This window comes from Paramormyrops kingsleyae, chromosome 7, assembly GCF_048594095.1.
Source record: "Paramormyrops kingsleyae isolate MSU_618 chromosome 7, PKINGS_0.4, whole genome shotgun sequence".
Classification (NCBI taxonomy): domain Eukaryota; kingdom Metazoa; phylum Chordata; class Actinopteri; order Osteoglossiformes; family Mormyridae; genus Paramormyrops; species Paramormyrops kingsleyae.
Window position 1 is genome coordinate 28,284,570 of NC_132803.1, and position 21,979 is coordinate 28,306,548.

At 46.8% G+C, this 21,979-nt stretch overlaps 1 protein-coding gene across 1 annotated transcript; it reads left to right on the forward strand.

The window, feature by feature from the left end:
* Window positions 1–4,097: 4,097 nt before the first annotated feature.
* On the forward strand, window positions 4,098–21,572 carry LOC111833130 (angiopoietin-related protein 2-like). The gene is made up of 5 exons (XM_023791082.2): window positions 4,098–4,674; window positions 12,312–13,234; window positions 17,330–17,523; window positions 19,206–19,476; window positions 19,768–21,572. Exons 2-5 carry the CDS (start codon window positions 12,367–12,369, stop codon window positions 19,965–19,967), a joined length of 1,533 nt encoding a protein of 510 aa, XP_023646850.2. The 5' UTR covers window positions 4,098–4,674; window positions 12,312–12,366; the 3' UTR covers window positions 19,968–21,572.
* The last annotated feature ends 407 nt before the right edge of the window (window positions 21,573–21,979 follow it).

The following is a 21,979-nucleotide window of genomic DNA, read 5'->3' on the forward strand; positions in this document are numbered from 1 at the left end:
CAGCCCCCTCAGTCACAAGACGTCTCCCCCGCTGTCTCCTACTGGCAGCCACGGCGGCGGCCAATCACGGAGCGGCAGCCCGGAGCGGGGCAGACATTCTATTCCTTGGGACACAGAACATTCCCAAAGTGGAACAATAGCTGAGCTCCAAACATGGCGTTCCGTTAGAGGCCACTGCAGTGCTCTCCTGCAGGAATGATCGCTGTGAGAACAAAAAGTGGAATGCCTGCGCTGTTCACGCACCTTTCGGAGTGTCACCCCGGAGAATGGCCAGATCTAACCCAAAGATATCAGCTCATCAGTCACGCTGTCAGTCTGCAGACTAAACAGAGGAAGTGGATGTAAAGCCGAGGGCCGAAGATGAGGGGCCACAACTCGCTCTTTCTGCCGCAGTCACCATCAGACGGTGTTTGTGTGTAAAGCAGGACAGGCCCCGCCAGTTCAGTCAGAAGCGCGATAAAGGCATCGCCATAAGCAGAATGAGATGCACTGAAGTCATCAGAGCGCGTCCAGAAAACATGCTGTCAGAACAGGAGACAGAAGACTGCAATCTCCATATGCTGAAACCATACCCCCCCCCCCCCCACACACACACATCCCCCACCATCCCAGCCACACACGGACACACAAATGCAGAAAGCTGTCGTGCATCTGGCTCCACCAGTCGCCTACTGACAAGCCCATAATAGTCACGTAGCAGCATGAGCACTGCGGGGTGAGATTCAGGGACAGGCTGACCACCACATAACCCCCCCCCCCCTTTCCATGAGGCTGCAGTTAATGTCACTAAAACACGAAAGCTGTTACATTTCAGTAGAGGCTGTGCCCCCCCCCCCCCAGCCGAGGTGTTGTTAAAGCAGGACATGGGTTATCCTTCCATATATACACAGGGTTAGGGTCCATGCTGGGCCCAATAGGAACCATCTACGCCACAAATGCTCCCGTTTCTCTCTGTTATCCCGCTCAAAGCTTCACCATATTCATAAAGCAGCCTGTCAGGCGTGACCCTGCCATACGCGATGCGTGTGCCGCCGGCGGCGACGTGAGAGAGAAGGTTTGCACTCCCGGAAGGCCGGGACCACAGCATGCAGTGGAGTCTATGAGTCTGTCCCCCAAACACACTTCACCGTTTCAGGTACCCTGACAAACTGCTATTGCAGTTGGAAGATGAATACTGAGTTTTCATTAGGTGGACTGTAATTGAAATCAGTGGTTCTCAACTGGCAGGGGGGGGTGTGGCCCACTAGGGGGCCTCAGGAAGGATTGAAAGGGGGACCACAATTTATGAGAAAAGCAAGAAAAATGTACAACATTGCTAGGGCTGAGCGATAGCCCATATTGATAGTTTTTCAAAACAAGATAAAGGATGGCATACTTTAATTGTGCGTTAAAGTTAATGCTTTACTGAAGATTTTTTATTAAAAACGAATAGTGTTCTTTGGTTGTGACATTACACATAATCCCAGAGTCACAGCTAAAATCAAACCGTGCAGACAGCGGCGCCTCAGGGGGAAGCTGACGGAGGCGGGGTGTGGAATCACTGTCACCTGGCTCATCTCATTTTAAGACATTGTTAAAAAAAAAACTTGCAATGTTTGTTTTATTTTGTTGAAGGCTAATACCTCAAAATTAGGGTCTATTCAAACATTCAGCGCATGTTTAATGGCTGTCAAATAGGTTTTAGATTCAATTTTTTGTTCATAAACATTCACCTTCTGTTTTGAGAACAATATTATAAAGTGAGAAACAAACATTGTTGTGGACATAGTGGCTGAAAGCAGCTTGTCTGAGTCATGTTCAAAAGAAACTACATTGTTTAACAGTGTGACAAAATAACAATATTCATATTAATAAACAAAGGCAATTGTTGTCATCTTTGCAGAATGCATACAAGAGAAACAATATCACAGCCTGTGTAGGGGGGCCCAAACATGTTCTCCTGGACACAGGGGTGTCCTTGGATAAAAAAAAAAGGCTGAGAAACACTAATCTAAATGACTAGCAGCTTCCACAAAATAAGGCGACTCCCAATGTCTCTGGGAGTTATTCTCTAAATTCACGTTGCTTTTTTCTTTGTGTTCTACAAATTAGAAAATAAACATTAACCGAAGAATTTACTAGAATTCTGTTCAGATAGCATGAGACACGATACACTATGTAAACAACACAACCTGGTTATCAGCTCTGGACAGGACTAAATGTAAGCAAGTTCTTGTGCTGAAATAAAACTTTTTCATGTGGTACAAGGCTGTTGTGCAACACTTTCCCCTAAACCATGAGTTGACAGACTTCAAGAGATTGAGAACACGACACATTGAACATACAAACCTGCACAGCTCAAATCTGCCGACAGACAGGAAGGAGAGATGGAAAGAAATGAAAGTGAGAGAACCATTCCTATTTTGAAATGATCCTTTATACCTCTTCTCTTTCTCTCTCTCTCACACACACACACACACACACACCATTCATTTCTATGGGGAAAACTCTAATCACAACATGACGACATTACATAAGTAACTTTGTGGGGACCTGAAAAATGGTCCTCACAACGTCCAAAAAAAACAATGTAATATAAACCTACCCCCCCCCCCCCAAACACACACACACACACACACACAACACAATTTTCGTCCCTCTCTGGCTTCACTGACTCATAATCCACAACAGAGATGTTTTGTTCAAAGTTTTGTGCTGTGGTCGTGCTTTGCGTCTTTTCAGAGAAGCAAGAGATGTAACATGTAAGAAAAGGGTGTGCTTCTCTTCGGCATCTGGAGTTGAATAAAATATCAATGAACGGAGGCAAAACGAGTCGTTAACAGGAAGAGACCTTCGTGCGATCGGTGACTGGAGGAATGCAATTCGCCGCAACAATACACGGGGTTGTTAATCTCGCTTTACAAACGCACGTCTTCAAAAGAGGATCAGGCTGAATTCATTTCGCAAAATAACACATACATTTAGACACTACACACCACCAGAAACATCTTAAACATGATAAAACGGCTCCGTTTACTCGATCTGCAGCTTTCAAACGGAAGGTGATTTAAAAGACTGGCGCACATATTAAAGCGCGTGACAGCGCTAGATGAAGGCGATGTCGCACAAACAGCTCGCGAGTTACATGGCGTGAGGCAGGGCTGCAGCCAGAGGTATGTTAACTAGCCGCCACCCCGATGGAGAGCCTGGCGTCTCACCGCCTTTCTTTCCCCATTTTAATGCACAAGTGAAATTCCTTCCTCCGTGCAAGAAGCTGCTGCTCTCCAGCGAGTACTGGAGCCGCTCCTGGATCTGAGGGAGAGAGAAAAAAAACGCATTGAGAGCCGGCACTCTCTAAAAGGATCCCAGATATCGAGAAATGCGGTTTAATTCAGCCTAAGGAACCGAGATTGGCCACATCACAGCCGGCACCCTCATTAAAATTCAAAATAGAGGAAGTGGCAGGGACTACGGAAAAAGCACACCGCACCACAAATAAAGCCTAAAACACTTAAACTCTCAGTCACACTGGGGTAAAAATATATTAGTCAAAACTTCAACATTCTAATTAATTGAAACTGGCATTTTACAATTATATTTTTATTATTTCCTTATTGTACCGTTTTATAAGTTGTACCGAGGGTCAGCATTCTGAATAGTAACTTATTGTGTCAATGTAATCAGAGTATTAATGCATAATTATTGCAATACACAACCAATCCTGGCGTGGCACTTGGGTCTGTATGCAGGAAAAGCCAATAATGAAACAAAGTAATAAAAGGAACTAAAGACTGAGAGTGGAAGAAATGAGTGGGGTAAAAGGGTCCACAGGTAGGGAGCCCCCCGCCCATGCCCCTCCTTCCCCATGGGGAGCAGAGGGGGCTGGGAGGCACAATCCGGCAGACCTCCCCCTCGAATCGCTGCTGGTGTGTTAGGCCACAAATGTCTGATGGAGAGAGATGGGGGGGCTAGTGTTGTGGGATGGACTGGGGAGGGTTTCAGGCTGCACGGGACACTGGGGGCTTTGGGACAGGGGCTGCCCCTCGCAGGAGAAATGGGAGGTGCCAACACATGGCTTACTGCCGCCGCGGCTTTGTTCCTGAGCGCTTTCATCAGACCACAACACCGGAGCAGGGGGGGTGAGGGGGGGGGAGAGGGAGCAGAGGAAAGGGGGAGGCACCACTGAAAAGGACTGACTTTCTGCAGCCGTGAGTCAGAAGTGATGACTCTCCACCAGGGAAGTATCCGTCTCCTCACAAAGAAGCACTTTGCGTGCCATGAAGTGGCTTTAAGAAGCGGATTATTTTAAAAACTCTCAGCCCTTCTCAGTGGATTTAAAAACTTTTTAAGCTTTCTTTTTCCACTATTTTTTTGAAAACTTTTTTTTTTGACTTTCATGCCTTCAGTTTCACCACAGCCGTTTGACTCCTGCTCCTCACAAAATCCCCCCCACCCCCTACCCCCCCCCCCCCCACGAAGGGGGCCAAGTGTTTCAAGGGGTCCAGACCCCTGACTTCCACGGACGCCGGGGGATTGCACGGCCCAGGAGAGTGAGAGTCAGCGGGGGCGGCACGGGACCGGTGACTTGCTGGATCGGCGTGTGCGACCTGTGATGACCACAGGGGCGGCGACGTCTCATCTGCCGGGACGGCAAGGAGTTTAACGGGGAAGCCGAGCGGTGAGGACCGGCATCTGGTAAGAGCCCCGCCCCCCGTCACTGCATGCAGTGTTGTTCTGCTCCTTCTTGCTCAGGTGTGCGCTCTCTGCTCTGGTGTCTTTCGGGCTTTTCTCTGCCCCATCAATTAGCCAGGAAGCCGGGATTCAGTCATAGTCCGTTGGTGCAAAGTGTTCAGTTCTGCAGAGCCAGTCAGCCCATTGACACAGGCAGCCACCTGGCGCGTCATTTTCTAAGGGGGCGCTGACTTAGCAAGGCGATTTCATTTTCTCTTGAACTATGTATGCTGCCGATGAAGCTTGCTGGGAGGGTTGGGGGGGGGGGGGGGCACAAGCAATGAGGCTTGCCTAGGGGGCTTGCTCAGATGGACTTTGAGCGCCACTGTAACCTTGACATGACACTTCCAGTGGAGTTGGATGACCAGTGGGGGAGCAGACTCTGGATCCTGAAGTACCCCTCCCCGGTTGGGTGCCACACTGTCACACTCGCATGAATTTAACACCCGCCCCTCATTCTGAGATAAATGCTTAAATTTATAACCTGTGATGTCATGCGACAAAACATCCCCCCAGGACAACAGCCAAGGATGTTTGTATTAAAACATATTTGGGAAGAGATACTGGCCTTGAACTGGGGGGGGGGGGGGCGTGGGGGGTGGCTTTGGCAGAGTCAGCCCCCCCGCCTTATTGCCGGAGCTGCAGCCCCCCTACCTCCGGCTGCTCTAAGAATAGCCCCCGCAGGCAGTGGGGTCATCAGGGGCAGGGGGGCGTCCGGGGGGAGCCTGTGCCTAATCGGGGGAGTGTAATGGGGAGCAGCAACCCCCCCCTCCCCCCAGGGAGCTTTACACTTTCTTTCCAACTTGTCAGGAAACAGCCTGAAACCCCAAGTGTACCTGAAGAGCTGAATCCTACCTTTGTATCCATTTGCTATGTTTGGATAAGCAGACTCCCAGAATGCCTTGAGTCCATCCACCCCCCCACAATCCCCCAGCCTATTTTTCCTAGACCCCCCCACCCCTCCACCCCCAGAGTAGTTTGCCAGGCAGTATTAAACACATATACTGTAGCTAGACTACACCGCAGAGAAGACCTGGCTAATGGGATCTCAGACCCATGAGAAGGATCCTCCTGTGTGTTTTGGTCTTATCTCCTCCAGGGGCAGCTGTCACCACATGGGGCCACTCTGTCACTTAAATAAAACATTTTCATTTTCATGGTCTGCACATTCGCGACAGGGTCTCCACTTGCGATCCCATTTCCCCTGACGCTGCCACAAGGAGCGCAGGAATACCACGGTGCTAAACAGCTGTTAACCAAGTAATGTGGTTTATAGGGGTGAAGGTGTTATCCGGGTTAAGTGCAGTTAAATGGGAAGGCAGCTGAGGAAATATCTGAAATAAGGCAGGAGAGGCTCCTTCTAAATGCCACTTAGAAGGTGTTGACAGCAAAACAATCGGACTCAATTAACCCCCGAGGGACAGGTGGACAGTTTAACCCTTACAACCCTGAACACACTTCAGTTAATCTCTGTCTCTGCCAGGCCTGTACATTCAGCCCTGCACTATAGATGTCCCATAGCATCTGGGGAGGGCATGACCAGAGCTGGGGGGTAGGTGGTCACCACAGGTGGGTAGTTCAGGTCCAGAGAGTAGAAGTCCAGATCAAGATTTTGTTTCAACCAAACAGTTGAGTCCTCTGTGACTGTGACACTTTTATACTCAACTGGTTGGTAGATTTGTACTCAGCTGGTTGGTTGAAACAAAATCTTGGTCTAGGCATCTACTCTCTGGACCTGAATTGCCCACCTCTGGTGGTCACAATAACGACGGTGTGGTTCATCTTATGGGTTGAGGCACCACAGTTGCAGGAAAGGTTCAGCCTTTCAAGACTTTGAGCATGAGGGTGGGACAGAACCAGGGGGCAGATTAATGCCCAGTCTATCCTAGGCTATAGCCTACAGCCCTGGAAAACATCAGGCGTCCTGCCTGAATTTGATGGTGACTGCAGCAGAAACAGCTCATCAGCACAGCTCATTGATATTCGAGGTTTTGCCACATTGACTGCCCAGCATCCCGTTCCTCTAGCCCAGCATCCCGCTCACTCAGACTCTCTGAGGCTCCAGACGAGCCACGAAACCTGCAGCGATGATCCTGCTAAATGCAGGCTGGCCCAGCAGACCCGCTGCCAGGCCGACGGCAGATTCCACCTGATTTGTCCAAAGAGGCATCAAAGTGCTTTTTAATGAAATACCGCCGAGACGCGGCCCTTTGCAAACGCTGCACTTCAGGTCGGCTCGCTGATCCTGCTTCCTTTTCTTCTACGGACATGATTGTCACCTCCATTTACGTAGTTGACAGGGATTTAATTGTGCGAACACTGTCAACCCCCAGAGACAGCAGCAAAGGCTTAAGTGACATTGCTGAAGGAGATCGTATCCTTCGATACGATCATGGGGCTTCATGGGGCAATTTAGCATTGTACTAGTTAGGAGGAGGTGCAGTATGAATCAGAGTGGTATTAATGGGTGGTGTGGGTGAGTTAGGGTAGACTTCGGGTGCTTGATGATTGCAGGATTGCCACAGAGCATGTGCGTTACCATCGGCATGCGAGAAGCCCGTACATGCAGCCCCTGTCAGCAGCATTTGATAGCCCCCACCCCCTCAATAGACGCGGAGTTCCCTGTCATGGCCGGCTCATGTGTGGGTGTGATGTCATAACCAGAACAATGGTGGTGTGCCCCAGGAGCTGGGGGGGGGGTGCTTGGGTACTTGTTTTTGATCCCTCTGGTAGGAAAATTGGATTTAGTGGGAGACATAAGCTAGAGCACATGGGAAATTTTATAGACCTGGGCACACCCCTGGTGGCTGGCGCACGCACGCGCACACACACACTATTTACAGGTCTTTGTGGGGACCTGAAACATGGTCCCCACAACATCAAAATAACACACTTGGTCCCCACAATGTAATATAAACATAATCAACAGACATACACACACCCACACACACACACGCTGGCAGGACTGCTGTGTTGGGAACCATAACCCCCTCCCCCGATGCTGAGAATGAGCTAATCTGCTTGTACAGCACACTAATGGACCGACAGCATCTCTGTCATGGTGGTCCAGGCTGTAAACCAGATGCAGATTGAACACCAGCACATTTCAGTGTTATCTTTCACAATAAACTAAATATCCTTAACTGCATTTTCACTTCATAATAGTTTTTCTTCAAAAGTGGTTTTGTATTGCACTGAAGGCTGGAACATAACTGAGGCTAAGCTGCTGAGAAACATCTTTAGCTGTCAAGTGTGTCCACAATCACGCCACACTCTCACGCATTTGGCAGGACATTAAAACTCAGTTTTCCTGCATGTTCTAGCAGTTTGACACACCTGTGCTAAAAATGAGCTTCTGGGGATTCCTTTAATTTAACATGTGCTGATTGTCTCCTGGCACCAGGCACGAGATTAGCAGAGACAGCAGTGTGTCCGGTCACTGCCTGGCAAACCTGGGCTGTATTTTTAGCATTCAAACCTGTAAACAGCATTACTGAAGCCCCTTCTGAGACAAACGAAACCAAAGTCCTTTTTTTTGGTTATAGTCTTGCCAAAAGTCCAGTCATTTCAGAGTCATACCAAAATGATGAGACACTCCGAACACAGACACGCACACACACACACACACACACACACACAGCGTTTATCTGATTCATCTGACTGACTGAGAAAACACAGGGCAGAGGAAGGTTCCATAACAACTCAAAGTGGAAAATGAAGAACAGAGCAGTACATTAGAACTGATCATCTCAAACTGAAGGGGAGATTAATTAAGAGAGCAATGGAGGTTAATTGAGAACAGAAGAGCAAATGAGTAACAAAGAAATCACAGCATAGTAGAGGAGTAATCAATGACAGAAGCTGGGGAGGGTGGGGCGTGCTGACTAATCAGGGCTATAGTCAGGTTTGTTTGAGTAGTGACCTTTTTGACCTTGATGCCAACTCACTGCCTGAGTGGCCCTTGCTGTGGCCCCTATACTGCCCCTTTTAAGCTGCATGAATTTGAACATTTCATCTAATCATTTAACCAAGACGGAGAAGCAGTCCTTGCTGGTACATCCCTCTATGGTTGGTTGAGCATCTATGTCTGTGTCTGGAAGTTTGTGGGATTGAATCCCATGTCCCGTGATCTCCGCTAGGGCCAATGTCCGCACCCCTATAAACACCCTTGTACGTCAAAGTAGATTGGGAAAATGAGTTGAAGTGAGCAAGAGAGGGGAATTTGGGGATTTCACACCAAGTGCTGATTGTGTACCAGATGAAGAGGGTGATTAACCTTAGTTTATATATCATCTAAAATATAAAAATCTATATTAACTTTAATCACTTGACTGAAGGCTTCCAGAACCCTTTCCTGCTGAATGCATTTCTTGCACAATTTGGGACCCCTCTCTCACTCCCCTGGAAACACACTTATCTGGAGACAGAGACTTGTGAGGGGGCGTTCCATCCAGAAGACGAAGAGGTGCAACTGGTGTTGCTGTCCGACGTTGTTGAAACATCCAGCAAAACTTCGGCGTAATCCCTTTGAGGCAAGGATGTCCATGAGCGGAGATAGCAAACAAATGACATCTTCCTCCAAACGTTGCACAACAGCAGTATCCACACGCTGCTCGCTCACGTTGTGAAAGATCTCTGGCTCCAGCTCCCCCCCTCCCCGCCTTGGAACATCCCTCTCATCTACATTCCCATGTCTTAAGGCGTTAAATTTCATTGAAACATGTACAAAACATGACATCTTCCGACTACCTGTGTAATTTTAGACCTTTTCTTGTGATTCTGAAATGGTATTTTCGCTGTGAAAATGGATCCTTCCCAGAGTCGTCCCGGGAATGCACTGCATTTTGGTGGTGGTGCCGTTTGATTCATTTCTTAAAATGGGTATTACTTTATCTCTACTCAGATGTTTTAAGTTAGAATTAGATTAATGGAACAGCTGCTAATATTCCACTTGACAGATATTGATGGGTCAAGCGGAAAGGGCACGAGCCCCTTGATTAAAAATCGTTTGTTCTTCTAATGTCATCACATTCACCGCATCCAGCAACGGCACGAGAACATTTCGCATGAGGAGACTGGGGCCACAAACGCAGAACATCTGTATCCTCCAGAGCCGGAGAATAAAAATCGTCAAGTATCGCAATCAAGTAAATCATAAAAAGGCTTATGACTTAATGGCATTGGAATATTTATTAAAAACTTTTATTTCTTTCGACACTTGGATCGTACCCCAGCTAATACAGGCCACTATGTGAACGGTACATAAGCCTTCTGCTTTCAGTACAGTGGATCCAGAAAGCTTACAGGAAGTCCATGTAACAGAGCAGATACAGGGGCGGGACCACAGGGGCACTGGTCACAGCTGAAAGCTGATTGGCTCCCAGTGTGCCCCCTCAACTGTCACTCACAGATTCAAAACATATCATTGGCTAATGATAAGGTTGGTCCCCCTCTGTATGAATTATGGCCCCACTTATGTCCCCCACCATCTCATTCCAAACACAGGAGTGCATGTATCCAGAGGGGAATGAGAGAGGCTTGGAATGACAATAGAAAATTCAGGACACACATGGAACAGTCACATGGCATGGAAGTGTTAGCTGACCATTTCCTGTCAGTCTTTATACCCACTGCTCTGTCCACCTGCATGGCATCTGCCTCAATTATACAAATAATTAAAGCAACATCACTGTGCTGTGAGCACTGTAATCATTCATTTGGGAATTGATTTGGGCCATTTGGTGTGGGGGGTGGGGTGGGGGGGCTTGGCAGTCATTATTCAGTCACTGTTGTGGTCAGACAGGCCAACCTATGTGGTTGAGGAAGGCTGTTCAGGATGCTGTCATATAATGCAATTGGATTTTCTGTGGTTTAAGCACAGTGGGGGGGGGGGGGGTGAATCCGTCGATGAGGTGGTGAAGGATATCCACTGACTTTTTCTCGAATCTTCAAAATCAGGGTAAAGAGAGGAAAAAAAATTTTCCATTAGAAGAAGGGGGGGGGGGGTCGAGCTCTGGGGAGCGACATGGCGATATCTCACACCTGTTCCAACAGGATGGGCAACTCTCAGCCATTTCGCATGGAAAATTCCTCTAGGTGTCACGACAGCACTCCCATCTGCCCCAGGGGTTATTTTTAGGGGTCTCGCTGTCTAGCTGGCTGCAAAGCTGCTTGTCGGTGCCAGCGACACGAGTCTCTTACATGGGCGTGCGTTTTGGCGCATGGAAGGATTGTTTTGTGGACCCAGTAGAAGCGGAACCTCAGAAGCTGCCGTCCACTGTTCCGCTGCCAGCTGTGCTGTTTACAGGAACTTCCCCATAAAAGACGGCCTGACTATTGGGGGGGGGGGAGAGAGAGAGAGAGAGAGAGAGCACTATCCCAGTCATAAACAACACAACACAACAAAATAAAAAGCAATCAGTGGTCAGGCGGTCATGCCTGTCCAATCTGGACTTTCCGCTATCTGTATTTACAGCAACCGCAAGAAGATGAAATTAAATAACACTGGTAACCTTTCATTTTTAATAGCTAAAAGACACAGATTTACAATCCTACAAACAGATAGTTTATGAACATTTATATACCTGCTTATTTCTGCATTCCAAGAAGAGAGGCAACATTTTTTAGTGCTATCAAATTCCTGCCTTTTTATGAGAAAAACATCTTATATTTGGGGATTCACACACTGGTACATGGGGTGAAATTTTAAACATAATATTCTTTCTGACACTTCTGCGTCCCGCTCTCTCAGGCTCCCCCCTGCTCCCCCCTGCTCCGAGAGATGTCCATTTACATTTCCCAACATGCTGCTGAGCTTAAAGCTTTGTGCTTTTATGGTATAAAAATAGATTGAGGGTTTATTCAATGGCGCCTGTCCAGAGTTCCACTGTGCAAGTGACTTTAATTTCTTTTGCGGAGGGTCTGTTCTTTTTTTAATATTACATAAAACTAAATTATGGATTATTGCTTAATCCAAAGCTGAAACCAAGAACATGGTGCACAGATACGTTTTTCACTGATTTGCAGCCTTTGTTTTCATGATGAAAGTAACATCAAAAACAAGTCTGAGAATCTCAAGCGCGACGTTCGTCCATCTGTCTAAATTAACTGGTTAATGTTTATGGAGCTAGTCTGGAGTCTATCCCAGGCAGTACAGGGCACAAAGTAGGGGACACCCTGGATGGGATGCCAGTCCATCACAGGGACAATGTCTGCATAAATAGTTTATTACCTTCAGAGTGCAATGCACCAAATGGACAAAGTTCAGTGAATTCTGCTGTGCCTCGATCTGTGCTCTTACTTCCTGTTGTGTAGGTTTGCTTTGACTGAATGTGTCTGCTGTCTGGATATAATTCACATAGACATGTAAATTAAGCCACACTGTTCAACATTCTCTCTTGTTCATGAGACACTTGAAAGCATTTCTGGCTAATGCAGCTACACACAAACTTAAATTCTGACAATTCTCTGACACTGCATGTGGAAAAACATGAGTTATAGACATGTATTTAATTTAATTTTTTCCCAGGATGAATGATGTTCCGATGACCGTGGCCTTCTAACTAACGTTTCCTATCCGGCTTTGCATCCTCTGTCTTCAGAGACCACCCACATCAAGGTCACGAACACCCCCACAGCCCAGAGACTAGTAGCGTGATGCTCCTCACAGTTGTTCTGGGGCTGCTTTTGGCCTCAGGGCCTCTAAGCATGACGGCGGGAGGGGCTGAGGAGTTTGAGAGCAGTAACGAAGGCCCAGAGAAAGACTTTCTGTATGCAGAGCAGCCACCGCCGCGGACGAGGTACGGGCGCTCCCCTGACGACGCCCAGCAGCCGGACAAGTGCTCCTACACCTTCATCGTGCCGCAGCGGAAGGTGACGGGCGCCATCTGTGTGAACTCGCGGGAGCCGGACGCTCTTCTGGAGAACCGCGTCCACAAGCAGGAGCTGGAGCTGCTGAATGGGGAGCTGCTGAAGCAGAAGCGGCAGATTGAGACCCTGCAGCAGCTGGTAGAGGTCGATGGCGGCCTGGTCAACGAGGTCAAGCTGCTGCGCAAGGAGAGCCGCAACATGAACTCGCGTGTCACGCAGCTCTACATGCAGCTGCTGCATGAGATCATCCGCAAGCGGGACAACGCGCTGGAGCTCTCGCAGCTCGAGAGCCGTGTGCTAAACCAGACGTCTGAGATGTTGCAGCTGGTCAACCGATACAAGGACCTGGAACACAAGTACCAGCACCTAGCAGCGTTGGCTAACAACCAGACAGCCACCATTGCCCGGCTGGAAGAGCAGTGCCAGAGAGCGCCCCCTGTGGTCCGGCCTCCACCACTACCTATGCCCCAACCCCTGCCTCAGCCTCAGCCACCACCTCAGCCACCTCTCAACAAACCTTACCAACCACCGACATACACCCGCATCACCAACCAGATCACCAACGAGATCCAGAGTGACCAGAACCTCAAAGGCCCTTTGCTTCCCACAATGCCCAATGGAACACACAGTCCGTCCATCAGCAACACTCCATCAGGTGAGTCTCATCAATGGAAACCGAAGGTGCAGATCCGCAAGCAAAATGTATAATCAATCTCAGGTGCAGTGGTAGCTAAACATTTAGCAGAACCTCTGCTGCTTTAATCAGAATTCTGGGTGCACATTTCAAGTAAACAGTAAGCTTCCACTATATTCAGGTACTCCTACGAAGCTCATGAAATCTCACTCTTCTATAAATAGGAATGCACCGCAGGATGACAGGATCCCAGAGGCTTTCCAAAGGGGCCTCTTTAAATATAATTCATGTTATCAACAGCCTTAATGATATTTATCGAACCAACAGATCTGTCATCAAAGTCATCCTAAAGACAAGACGCACATGTCTGGTTTCAAAGCGTGTTCCACTTAAATTAGCGCAGAGAGATTTATCATCAAATAGCAGGAAGAATAAGTGAATGGATGAGATTTCCCCCTGAGCTCCCTTTCTTATCCCTAGATGACTTGGCTCCACGCAGGGGTGATTCTAGGGCCATAATTTATGCTTCGGGCCAGCCTTATCATTAGCCAATGATACGTTTTCAATCAGTGAGTAACAGGGAATGGGTATCCAATCAGCTTTCAGCTGGCGCTAGTGTCCCTGTGACCCCACCCCTGTATACGCCCCTGGCTCCAAGATGAGGGCCTTCTGTGAGCCCTGCCAGACACTTATTGGAGCCCCATTACCCAACACCCAATGCCTCCTCCAACGTTCCTTGTTGACTCAGGCAGTGCCTGCCATGTAAGCAGTGACAAGAGACAAGTCTGTCAGTTTTAAGCGCAAGGCGTCTGGCACACATGCAACCGAGTGACTCAAGCTGTGAAGCTGTCATGAGTGCCTCAGAAGGTGCCTTTTGTCCAGATTTAAAAAGCCATTCATAAACTCCCCCCCCCGCCCCATGACCTATGAGTCACGTCGGGGAGAACAGAGGGCTGTTGTTGTGGTGATGCTCCAGCCATCCTACGTTGTTCGTCGCCATGCTCACATCTTCGAGGTGACCCGAAGGTGTTTACCGAACCTCGTGGGCTGTACCAAACGGGGCATGACAGGTTGGGAGCGACCTGGTCTCCCCCTATAGAACCATACCTTCTCTACAATGCTAAAGAGAGAGTGAGCTGGAACATCTACTGCAGATTTAAGCAACAAATGAGACAAAAACATCAGACATTACTGTTGTAAAGAGGCTACCAAGTACATGATAACATATATATGTGCAGATGGGACAGTTACGGATTTGTAGGAAATATTTCTTGGTACTATATCTTACACTTGTACCGTCCACTTTCCTCTTCCTCCCTGATCCTCTATATTTCCTCCTCTCTTTATCCATGTTTTCCTTTAATTTTTTTCCATCCCCTCTTACTCACCAAGCTGGACTTACGTCCCAGTTTCCTGGTCTTCCACCTGAAATCTCCCAGTCTTGCACTCCCATTTTTTCAGCCAGTCTGCCAAAGCCGCTGACTTTGTTTCCTTCTCCCCTGTTGGTCCTTTTTTCTGTAGTCTGTCTCCTTTCCCTCCCCCGATCTGCATGAATCTGTTGTTCATTCTATCCTCTTTGTTCAATGCCTGTCATATTTCATTTCTCTATCTTCCCCACTCGCCTCCTCTCCGCGTCTCCCTTAAACATGCCGTCTCCCGTTACCTTGGGCCGCAGAGGATCTTTATCTCGCCGTCTTCTACCTGTCATCTCCTGTCAGGCTCGCTGCCAATGTTAAATCCTGCCCCCACCCCCCTGCAAGCCATCGGCACATGTCTTTTGATGATTTTGGAAGGATGTCCCAGGCAAAATCAGCGCTATAAATCTAAAACAAATTAGACACGGTGGAGCCACAATTCAATAAATTAAAAAAGAAGAAACTAGTAAAGAGAGTTAAGAAAAAGACTATAAAATAATATCTTAGGGTTACCAGGTTGTTGAGAGACAAGCATATCAGTTGTTTCCTAAACTGCATTATACCACTATGCTGTGCCAGTCTAACCCCAGCTCATAGGTAAACACTTCCTACAGTGTTTCTTGCACAGTCCAGGTTCGATCTAGTTTAAGCTCACTGCTTACCATATTTGTGGCACCAGTTGATTAAAAACAGAAATATATAGTTTTATATCATGCACTGCACTGGGCTGTTTTATTTACATACTGTAGACGTAGCTGCAAATCCTCCACCTTGGGCTGTGCTTTGGACCAATAATGAAATATTTGAATAATAGAAGCTGGCTGCTGGATCTCCTCCCTTGCACACACTAATCTTCAACATGTGACGGGATGTATTAAAAAGGCGATAAGCTAGGATCTCTCCCATTCTGATGTTTTTGGTTCTGTTTTTTACAGAATATGAAGGAAGACCTGAATACCTTTCCTGGGAGTCTTCTGAAAATATTAATTTAACCAGTACTTTCTTAGTCTTCCTTGAAATGGCACGATGCTTTTGAATAAATTCATGAATAAATTGCATGAATATCCTAGGAATTATGAGTGGAGGAGGGTGTGGGAGGAATGGTGCAAATACACCTCCAGTGGAATGTTAAATGTCAGGAATGTGCACCAACCGCTGACACCTGGGAGCAGGAGCCTGAGCATTTACCCCGAACATCTGTTTTTATCTGAAGATCTGTAGAGCATGGAAATTTGCAAACAAAAAAGACACTGGTTATTTACAAGGGGATGTACCACTTGATGATGCATGACACCATATATTTGGCTCCAGACTCTCTTGCTGTCTTGACTCAGATGCCGCTCTGAGACCCAAGGACCAAGACAGCAGGAAGAATAAGCTTGTAAATAGTATATAAGCGCAACCACATCTAATGGTAAGGTGTAGGTACTGTAGAGAGCAGCCCCGGCCCGGCCAGCTAGCATCAGCATGCCCCTGCTGAGCTTTGCTATATCCTTAATTATTTCAGTGCCTGTAGCATTTGTGTTCATGAAGACCCCTTCCCACTGTTCCTTACTGAGGGAGGGCGCTCTACAACATTCCTTGAAAACAGTAGGAGAGCAGATCTTCTAATTATGATGAAATGTGTGACTGCCTGATTCTGTCCTGGGGGACTGATGAACGGGAGCTACATATTGTTCAAGCAGTTGTTTCCAGTTATTTCTATAGGCTCAGATTCTATTAGAATGTGGGTCCGAAGAGGCCTCTCAGTGAACTCCGCTACATCTAGGTCACCTTGACAATACGGTCTGTCTGTTTGGGGGCTAAAAAGAGAAATGCTAGACTTCATGATCCTCAGCGTTTATATGTGTTTATGACTTTGCTAGAAGTATACTGTTACTGTACAGTCCCTAACACAAATAAATGATGTAGGGAATGATGTCTGAGATCCATTTTAGAGAGAAACTATGGTCACTGTCAAGTAAATGTGAGATACTAGGAGTAAAAAAAGATAAATGATACTTTGCGAAATGTTTTTTGGTGCTCTTCTGCACTCTGAGATAATCATAATCATAACCTAACGTGGGTTGCATTCAATTATGCCGTTCCATAAAGTTGAAACCAAATTTGCACAAGTGGTCTAGGCTCTGTTCCAGGTGGCTTTGATGGACGTTACAAAGTTGTTGTGTTTGTCCAGAATGAAAAACATGAGGTTCTCACATCTATTGAGCATGGATGGAGTACCTGTTGGTCTCTGCCTGCTGGGGCCTCATTCAGCCACCGGGACTATTGCCCCTGTTCCAATGTTGTTCTTGGCCTCTGAAGTCCTGTAGCAGTTTCCCGCGGCAGCTTGGGAAACACAGCCAAAGTCAACGCCGACCTCAAGCTGAGAGTTTTCCAGCTGGTGGAATGGGAATCCTGCATGGCAGCAGAACTGGATAACCGCAGTCCCCCAGTACTCCCATAGTCCTGCTGTGGTGGACCGCTGGAACGAGCTCAGCCTTATCTACGAAGGTTTTGCTGAGGAATGACGATAAAGGGAAGCTTTTCCCAGTAGAACTCCAAAAGGAGCAGCCTCCACTGATATAGGTCATCAGGACTGAGCCGAAAATGTTTTATTACAGTTTAAAAGACATGTTTGATTTTTACAGTCAGAATGCAGAATCCTGGAGAGCTGCCACCTTCTCTTTAGCTTGATGTCTCACAACTTCCTCCCAACTAGGGCCATTTAATGACTGCCTGCACGCGCTGGACGAGGGCCACGCCGACAGCGGCATGTATCTGGTGAGGCCCGAGAACGGCAACCGGCTCATGCAGGTGTGGTGCGACCAGAGACACGACCCCGGCGGCTGGACCGTCATCCAGAGGAGGCAGGACGGGTCAGTAAATTTCTTCAGAAACTGGGAGACGTACAAGGTAAGGCATTTCAGAAGTGTCCCCAATTATTACTTCTTATACCTGCATGGTGAAAGATGGAATAATTATCTCTGTGCTGGTTCCTTAAATACTTGAAAGGTTCAGTATATTGAATTGCAGCAAAGGCAAGACTCCTATTCTGACAGCACTACATCAATTAAACACAGTAAATAGGGACAATTACAGATACATTTTCCAGAAATGCTCAGAGACATTGACTCACTCCAGGGTCTACAGTAGCTAACAAGAGCCAGAAGCAAGACGAGGCTTGCACAGTTAAATCTCAATTTTTATATGAGTCATTTATCACTTGTAGCTAGCGATGAGTTGCAGCTCATTTTCTTGGCGTTAGAGTGGGATGCTAAGAGTTAGCCAGCTAGCTGCACTGACTATGGCAACCCCGGCAATTGATGGGGTATAAAATTTGTTTGCAAGCCTGCAAATCGTCCTGTAACTCAGTTGTCAGCAAAAGCCACCGGGGCCTGAAGAATATTTTCTCAAAGGCTGCTTTAAAGAGAGAAAAGCTTTGCAGGTTCCATGTTTGCGTCAATGTTTATCATTGTGTGTGGGGGGCACTAAACAACATTTGGAAACAATATTTTCTCCTGTGTGTGTGTGGATTTTTGGAAACAAGAAAGATTCACAAAATATAAACATAATATACAGTCAACAAATAATGTATATCTATCTCACAGATAATAACTTGTAGAAGAACAGAAATATTCTTGATAGAAGTAACACGAAAATCGAATGGTCAGATTTCAAGCGATATTCTTGCCGTAAATGATCCCCAGTAAGCACCGTACCATGTGGGTAAGGAACTCTAGCACAGGAACAGACAGGGACAGCAAATACTGTAACGACTGGTACTTTGAGAGCTCCAAAAGGAAATCTAGTATGCGGCCAGACGCAGGGCTGGACTTTGCCGTTTGAGATGCGGTGCATCTTCCCGGTGGGCCAATGTAGAGGGGAATGTGGGGGACGCCAAACCATGGCCCCCTCACTGCTGTTGGCACAATTTATCACTTGGTAAAAGTGATGGGGGACTGCATAGTCCAGGACTGATATTTAATCCCAGTCCAGTCCTGATGGGATACCATGAATTTGTCTACAGCTGCACGTCTTGAAGCGTGGGGGTTGTGACTGATTCAATGGTTATTTGTGACTCCAGCCATGTGTCAGGCCTCTGCTCTATGTGTCAATATGTTCCTACATTCATCTGCAAGGCCCTTTAGTAGGAGGTAAGTGTAAGCTTCTTCCCAGGATTCTAAGAATGAACTGTATCACTAATGCGAAATTAGAGACAAGCCTGAAGATGATGCCTGAGAGAGAATCCTGCCCTTAGTTCCCACTGCCCACACGAAGCATCCTCAGTCTCTGCTGTTTGGATGGGATGACTAATCCCATCTCGGTTCCTCTTGATCTCCCATCTTCTAGCCCATAAGCAGGCATGAATCAGGCCACAAGTAAAGAGTCTGAACTCGGGCTGGTCCCCGAAGGACCCTGCTGTCAGCATGATGGGGGCCACAAGCTAACAGGGTCATTGTGATGCTTTCTGAATCATCACTTACTTCATACCAACTGCTAATACAATAACCAGTTAAACTGGGCTCCCAGGGCCCCAGTGGTGCTGGGGCTAACCAGCTTGAATTTAACCCCATTTCATGGTCCCGTTCTTGCAGCAAGGCTTTGGGAACATCGACGGGGAGTACTGGTTAGGTCTGGAGAATATCTACTGGTTGACGAACCAGGGCACCTATAAGCTTCTGGTCACGTTGGAGGACTGGTCGGGCCGGAAGGTGTTCGCGGAGTACGCCAGCTTCCGGGTCGAGTCGGAGGCCGAGTTTTACAAACTGCGGGTGGGGCGTTACCACGGCAATGCAGGAGACTCCCTGACCTGGCACAACAGCAAGCAGTTCACCACGCTGGACAGGGACCATGACGTGTACACAGGTACGACCACGTGGCACGCAATTACATCTGTTTTTAGTACATCTACAGCATTTATCAATAATATTATGTCTTGGGGATCTCAAAATACTAAACTTTATATAATAAAATATTAAAATAATAAACTTTTTTTTTTTCTGAGATTGAGTCTTCTCAGAAATGTTCTGAACCTGAACAGGCATCTACAATGTTCTCATCACCAGCTTGAGGGAGAAGAAAATGTGTGAATCTTGGGTCAGGCTGACCCCAGATCTCTGGCCACCATGATGTAATGCTCACTCGCTTCCTCTCCAGGTAACTGTGCCCACTATCAGAAGGGAGGCTGGTGGTACAACGCCTGCGCCCACTCCAACCTCAACGGTGTGTGGTATCGGGGGGGCCACTACCGTAGCCGCTACCAGGATGGAGTCTACTGGGCGGAGTTTAGGGGCGGAGCCTACTCCCTGAAGAAAGTGACCATGATGATTCGGCCAAACGCCAACACCTTCCATTAAGGGAAGAAAGCAATGAAACACAACGGACAATTTATGTCTAGGCTGGACCTCAGTGCCCCGAGTGTTTTTAGTATTCCAAGGTCTTTACATCAGCTTTTATGTTCTGCTTTTTTCAATCTATCTTGTATATTTTCCTATAAATATGTAGACATTTCAGTCTGGGGAGTGCAATGACCTCAGAGAAGGTCAGACAGTCATGCCAGTGGCATTGTCCCGTAAAACTCATCCTGAAAGCCTTTGAGCAGGTTCCCTCCATTCTACACAATAAAGGGTGATCGCTGAATGTTTTTCTTGCTTTACGTTTCACAGCAGTCACACGGCAATGAACGAAACATATGAGAATTACTTTCTCCACATTACATCCCATTTCCTTATACATCAAACTTGAAAAACACTAGCAAAAAAAAAAAGACCCCATGCATAGAGTAGTATTTACCGTGCTTGAAGAGGTGTTTAACAGCAAACCGTGCCATTTAATTCTTCAAGGCATTGTCTATAAATAATATGTAAATAATCAAAGCTTTGTACTGATGCCATTATGAGCCAAGAGTGCTAGTCTTGAAAATATTAATCGTAATCAATGTCTGGGTGAAAATCTGACACAGGAGTACTAATCCAGTGACATTTATGGACATATACATTTGAAGGTAAGCATTTAATGTAAGTCAGTGGGTAACTTTAGTTGGATCTGTGTTGTGAGAGAACCTCAGATTGAGATAATGGCGCATTTTTCTGGGACCAAGGAACACAAGGCAGTGCAGCACTGTTGTGGACTCTGTACGTGCTGTAAGATGTGTTCCCTGTGGATAGGGGGTGCTTTGGGGATGGGGTCTAGCTAGAGAGTCCATGCAGCCATCTCAAAGGCCCAAGAGAAGGTATGTAATCTCGCATTGTCCTCAGCGCATTGATCTGCTGCGAGTGTGTGAATGAGCGAATCTTCACATTGGCTCATGTATGTTTTTTTTTTTTTGTGGTGTAGTGAGAAAAGGAAACAAAGCTCTGGATTATAAATTACGATATATATATAACGAAACCCAAATCCAGATTTGGTTGCGTGCATGGTATGGCAATCTATCGAGGCCAGTTCTTTAGTGATGTAATTGTACAGCATCATCATCAATCATAATAATGATGCAGTTATACTCACAGACATGATCTTTACTCATTTTAATAGCAAACCCTCTCTGACTTAATTAGATTCATGGAAAAAAGAAACACAAAGGTATAGCTGCATCACTAGTGTTTTAAAAATGTGCAGAATGGATGAGAAAAACCATCTACACCATGCAGACCTTATTGAGACATGAGTGAATGAAGACCTTCTGATGTGGAAAAGTTACTTCACTGGTTCAGTCACAGTCATCTACCTTGCATTCTGGTGTCTGATGTGAGTCAGTGTGACTGTTAGTATTTTCATACAAGGGGGCACTTCAGCTTACTGTTACTTTTACCGTAACTCCAAGCTACACAGACTGTATAACTGTTGCCACCACAGAGCAACCAATGTGCCTGTTGTACATAAATCATTGGGTTAAAGTATTTTTGTAATGTAATGCAAAGAGCCCCTATATAATCCAGATTGTTGCAATAAACCATGTACAGCTATTCAGTCCTGGACAGTCTCCTTAAACATCTTGTACATATTTTAGCCATTGAATACAATAACCAATGACAGGAAAATGACCAAATGATCAACCAAAAATGTGCGTCTTTCATGCACTGGAATTTGATACAACAATACTGATACAACAATGGCACAAATATTGAACACATTTAACAGTGCGGCACTGGGATGCAGTGAAGTGGAAATTCCAGGGAATTAACACGATGACAGCTGAGCTATGTGAACGACATTAAGGCAGAACACAGCCACTGCAGCAGCAGTGATTGCATTACATACTGCAGGCTAAACCAATCGGTCTTCGGTCTCTTAAATAGCGTGAGAAAGGTGCCCTGGAGCTGAGGATCTCGGCACATAGGGGTCACCATGTGTGCTAAGCTCACTGCAGGCC

Coding starts and splice junctions, on each gene's coding strand:
- LOC111833130 (XM_023791082.2), top strand. CDS start 12,367: ATGCTCCTCACAGTTGTTCTGGGGCTGCTTTTGGCCTCAGGGCCTCTA. Junction 17,524..19,205: donor GAAACTGGGAGACGTACAAG/GTAAGGCATTTC, acceptor CCGTTCTTGCAG/CAAGGCTTTGGGAACATCGA. Junction 19,477..19,767: donor GGACCATGACGTGTACACAG/GTACGACCACGT, acceptor CTTCCTCTCCAG/GTAACTGTGCCCACTATCAG.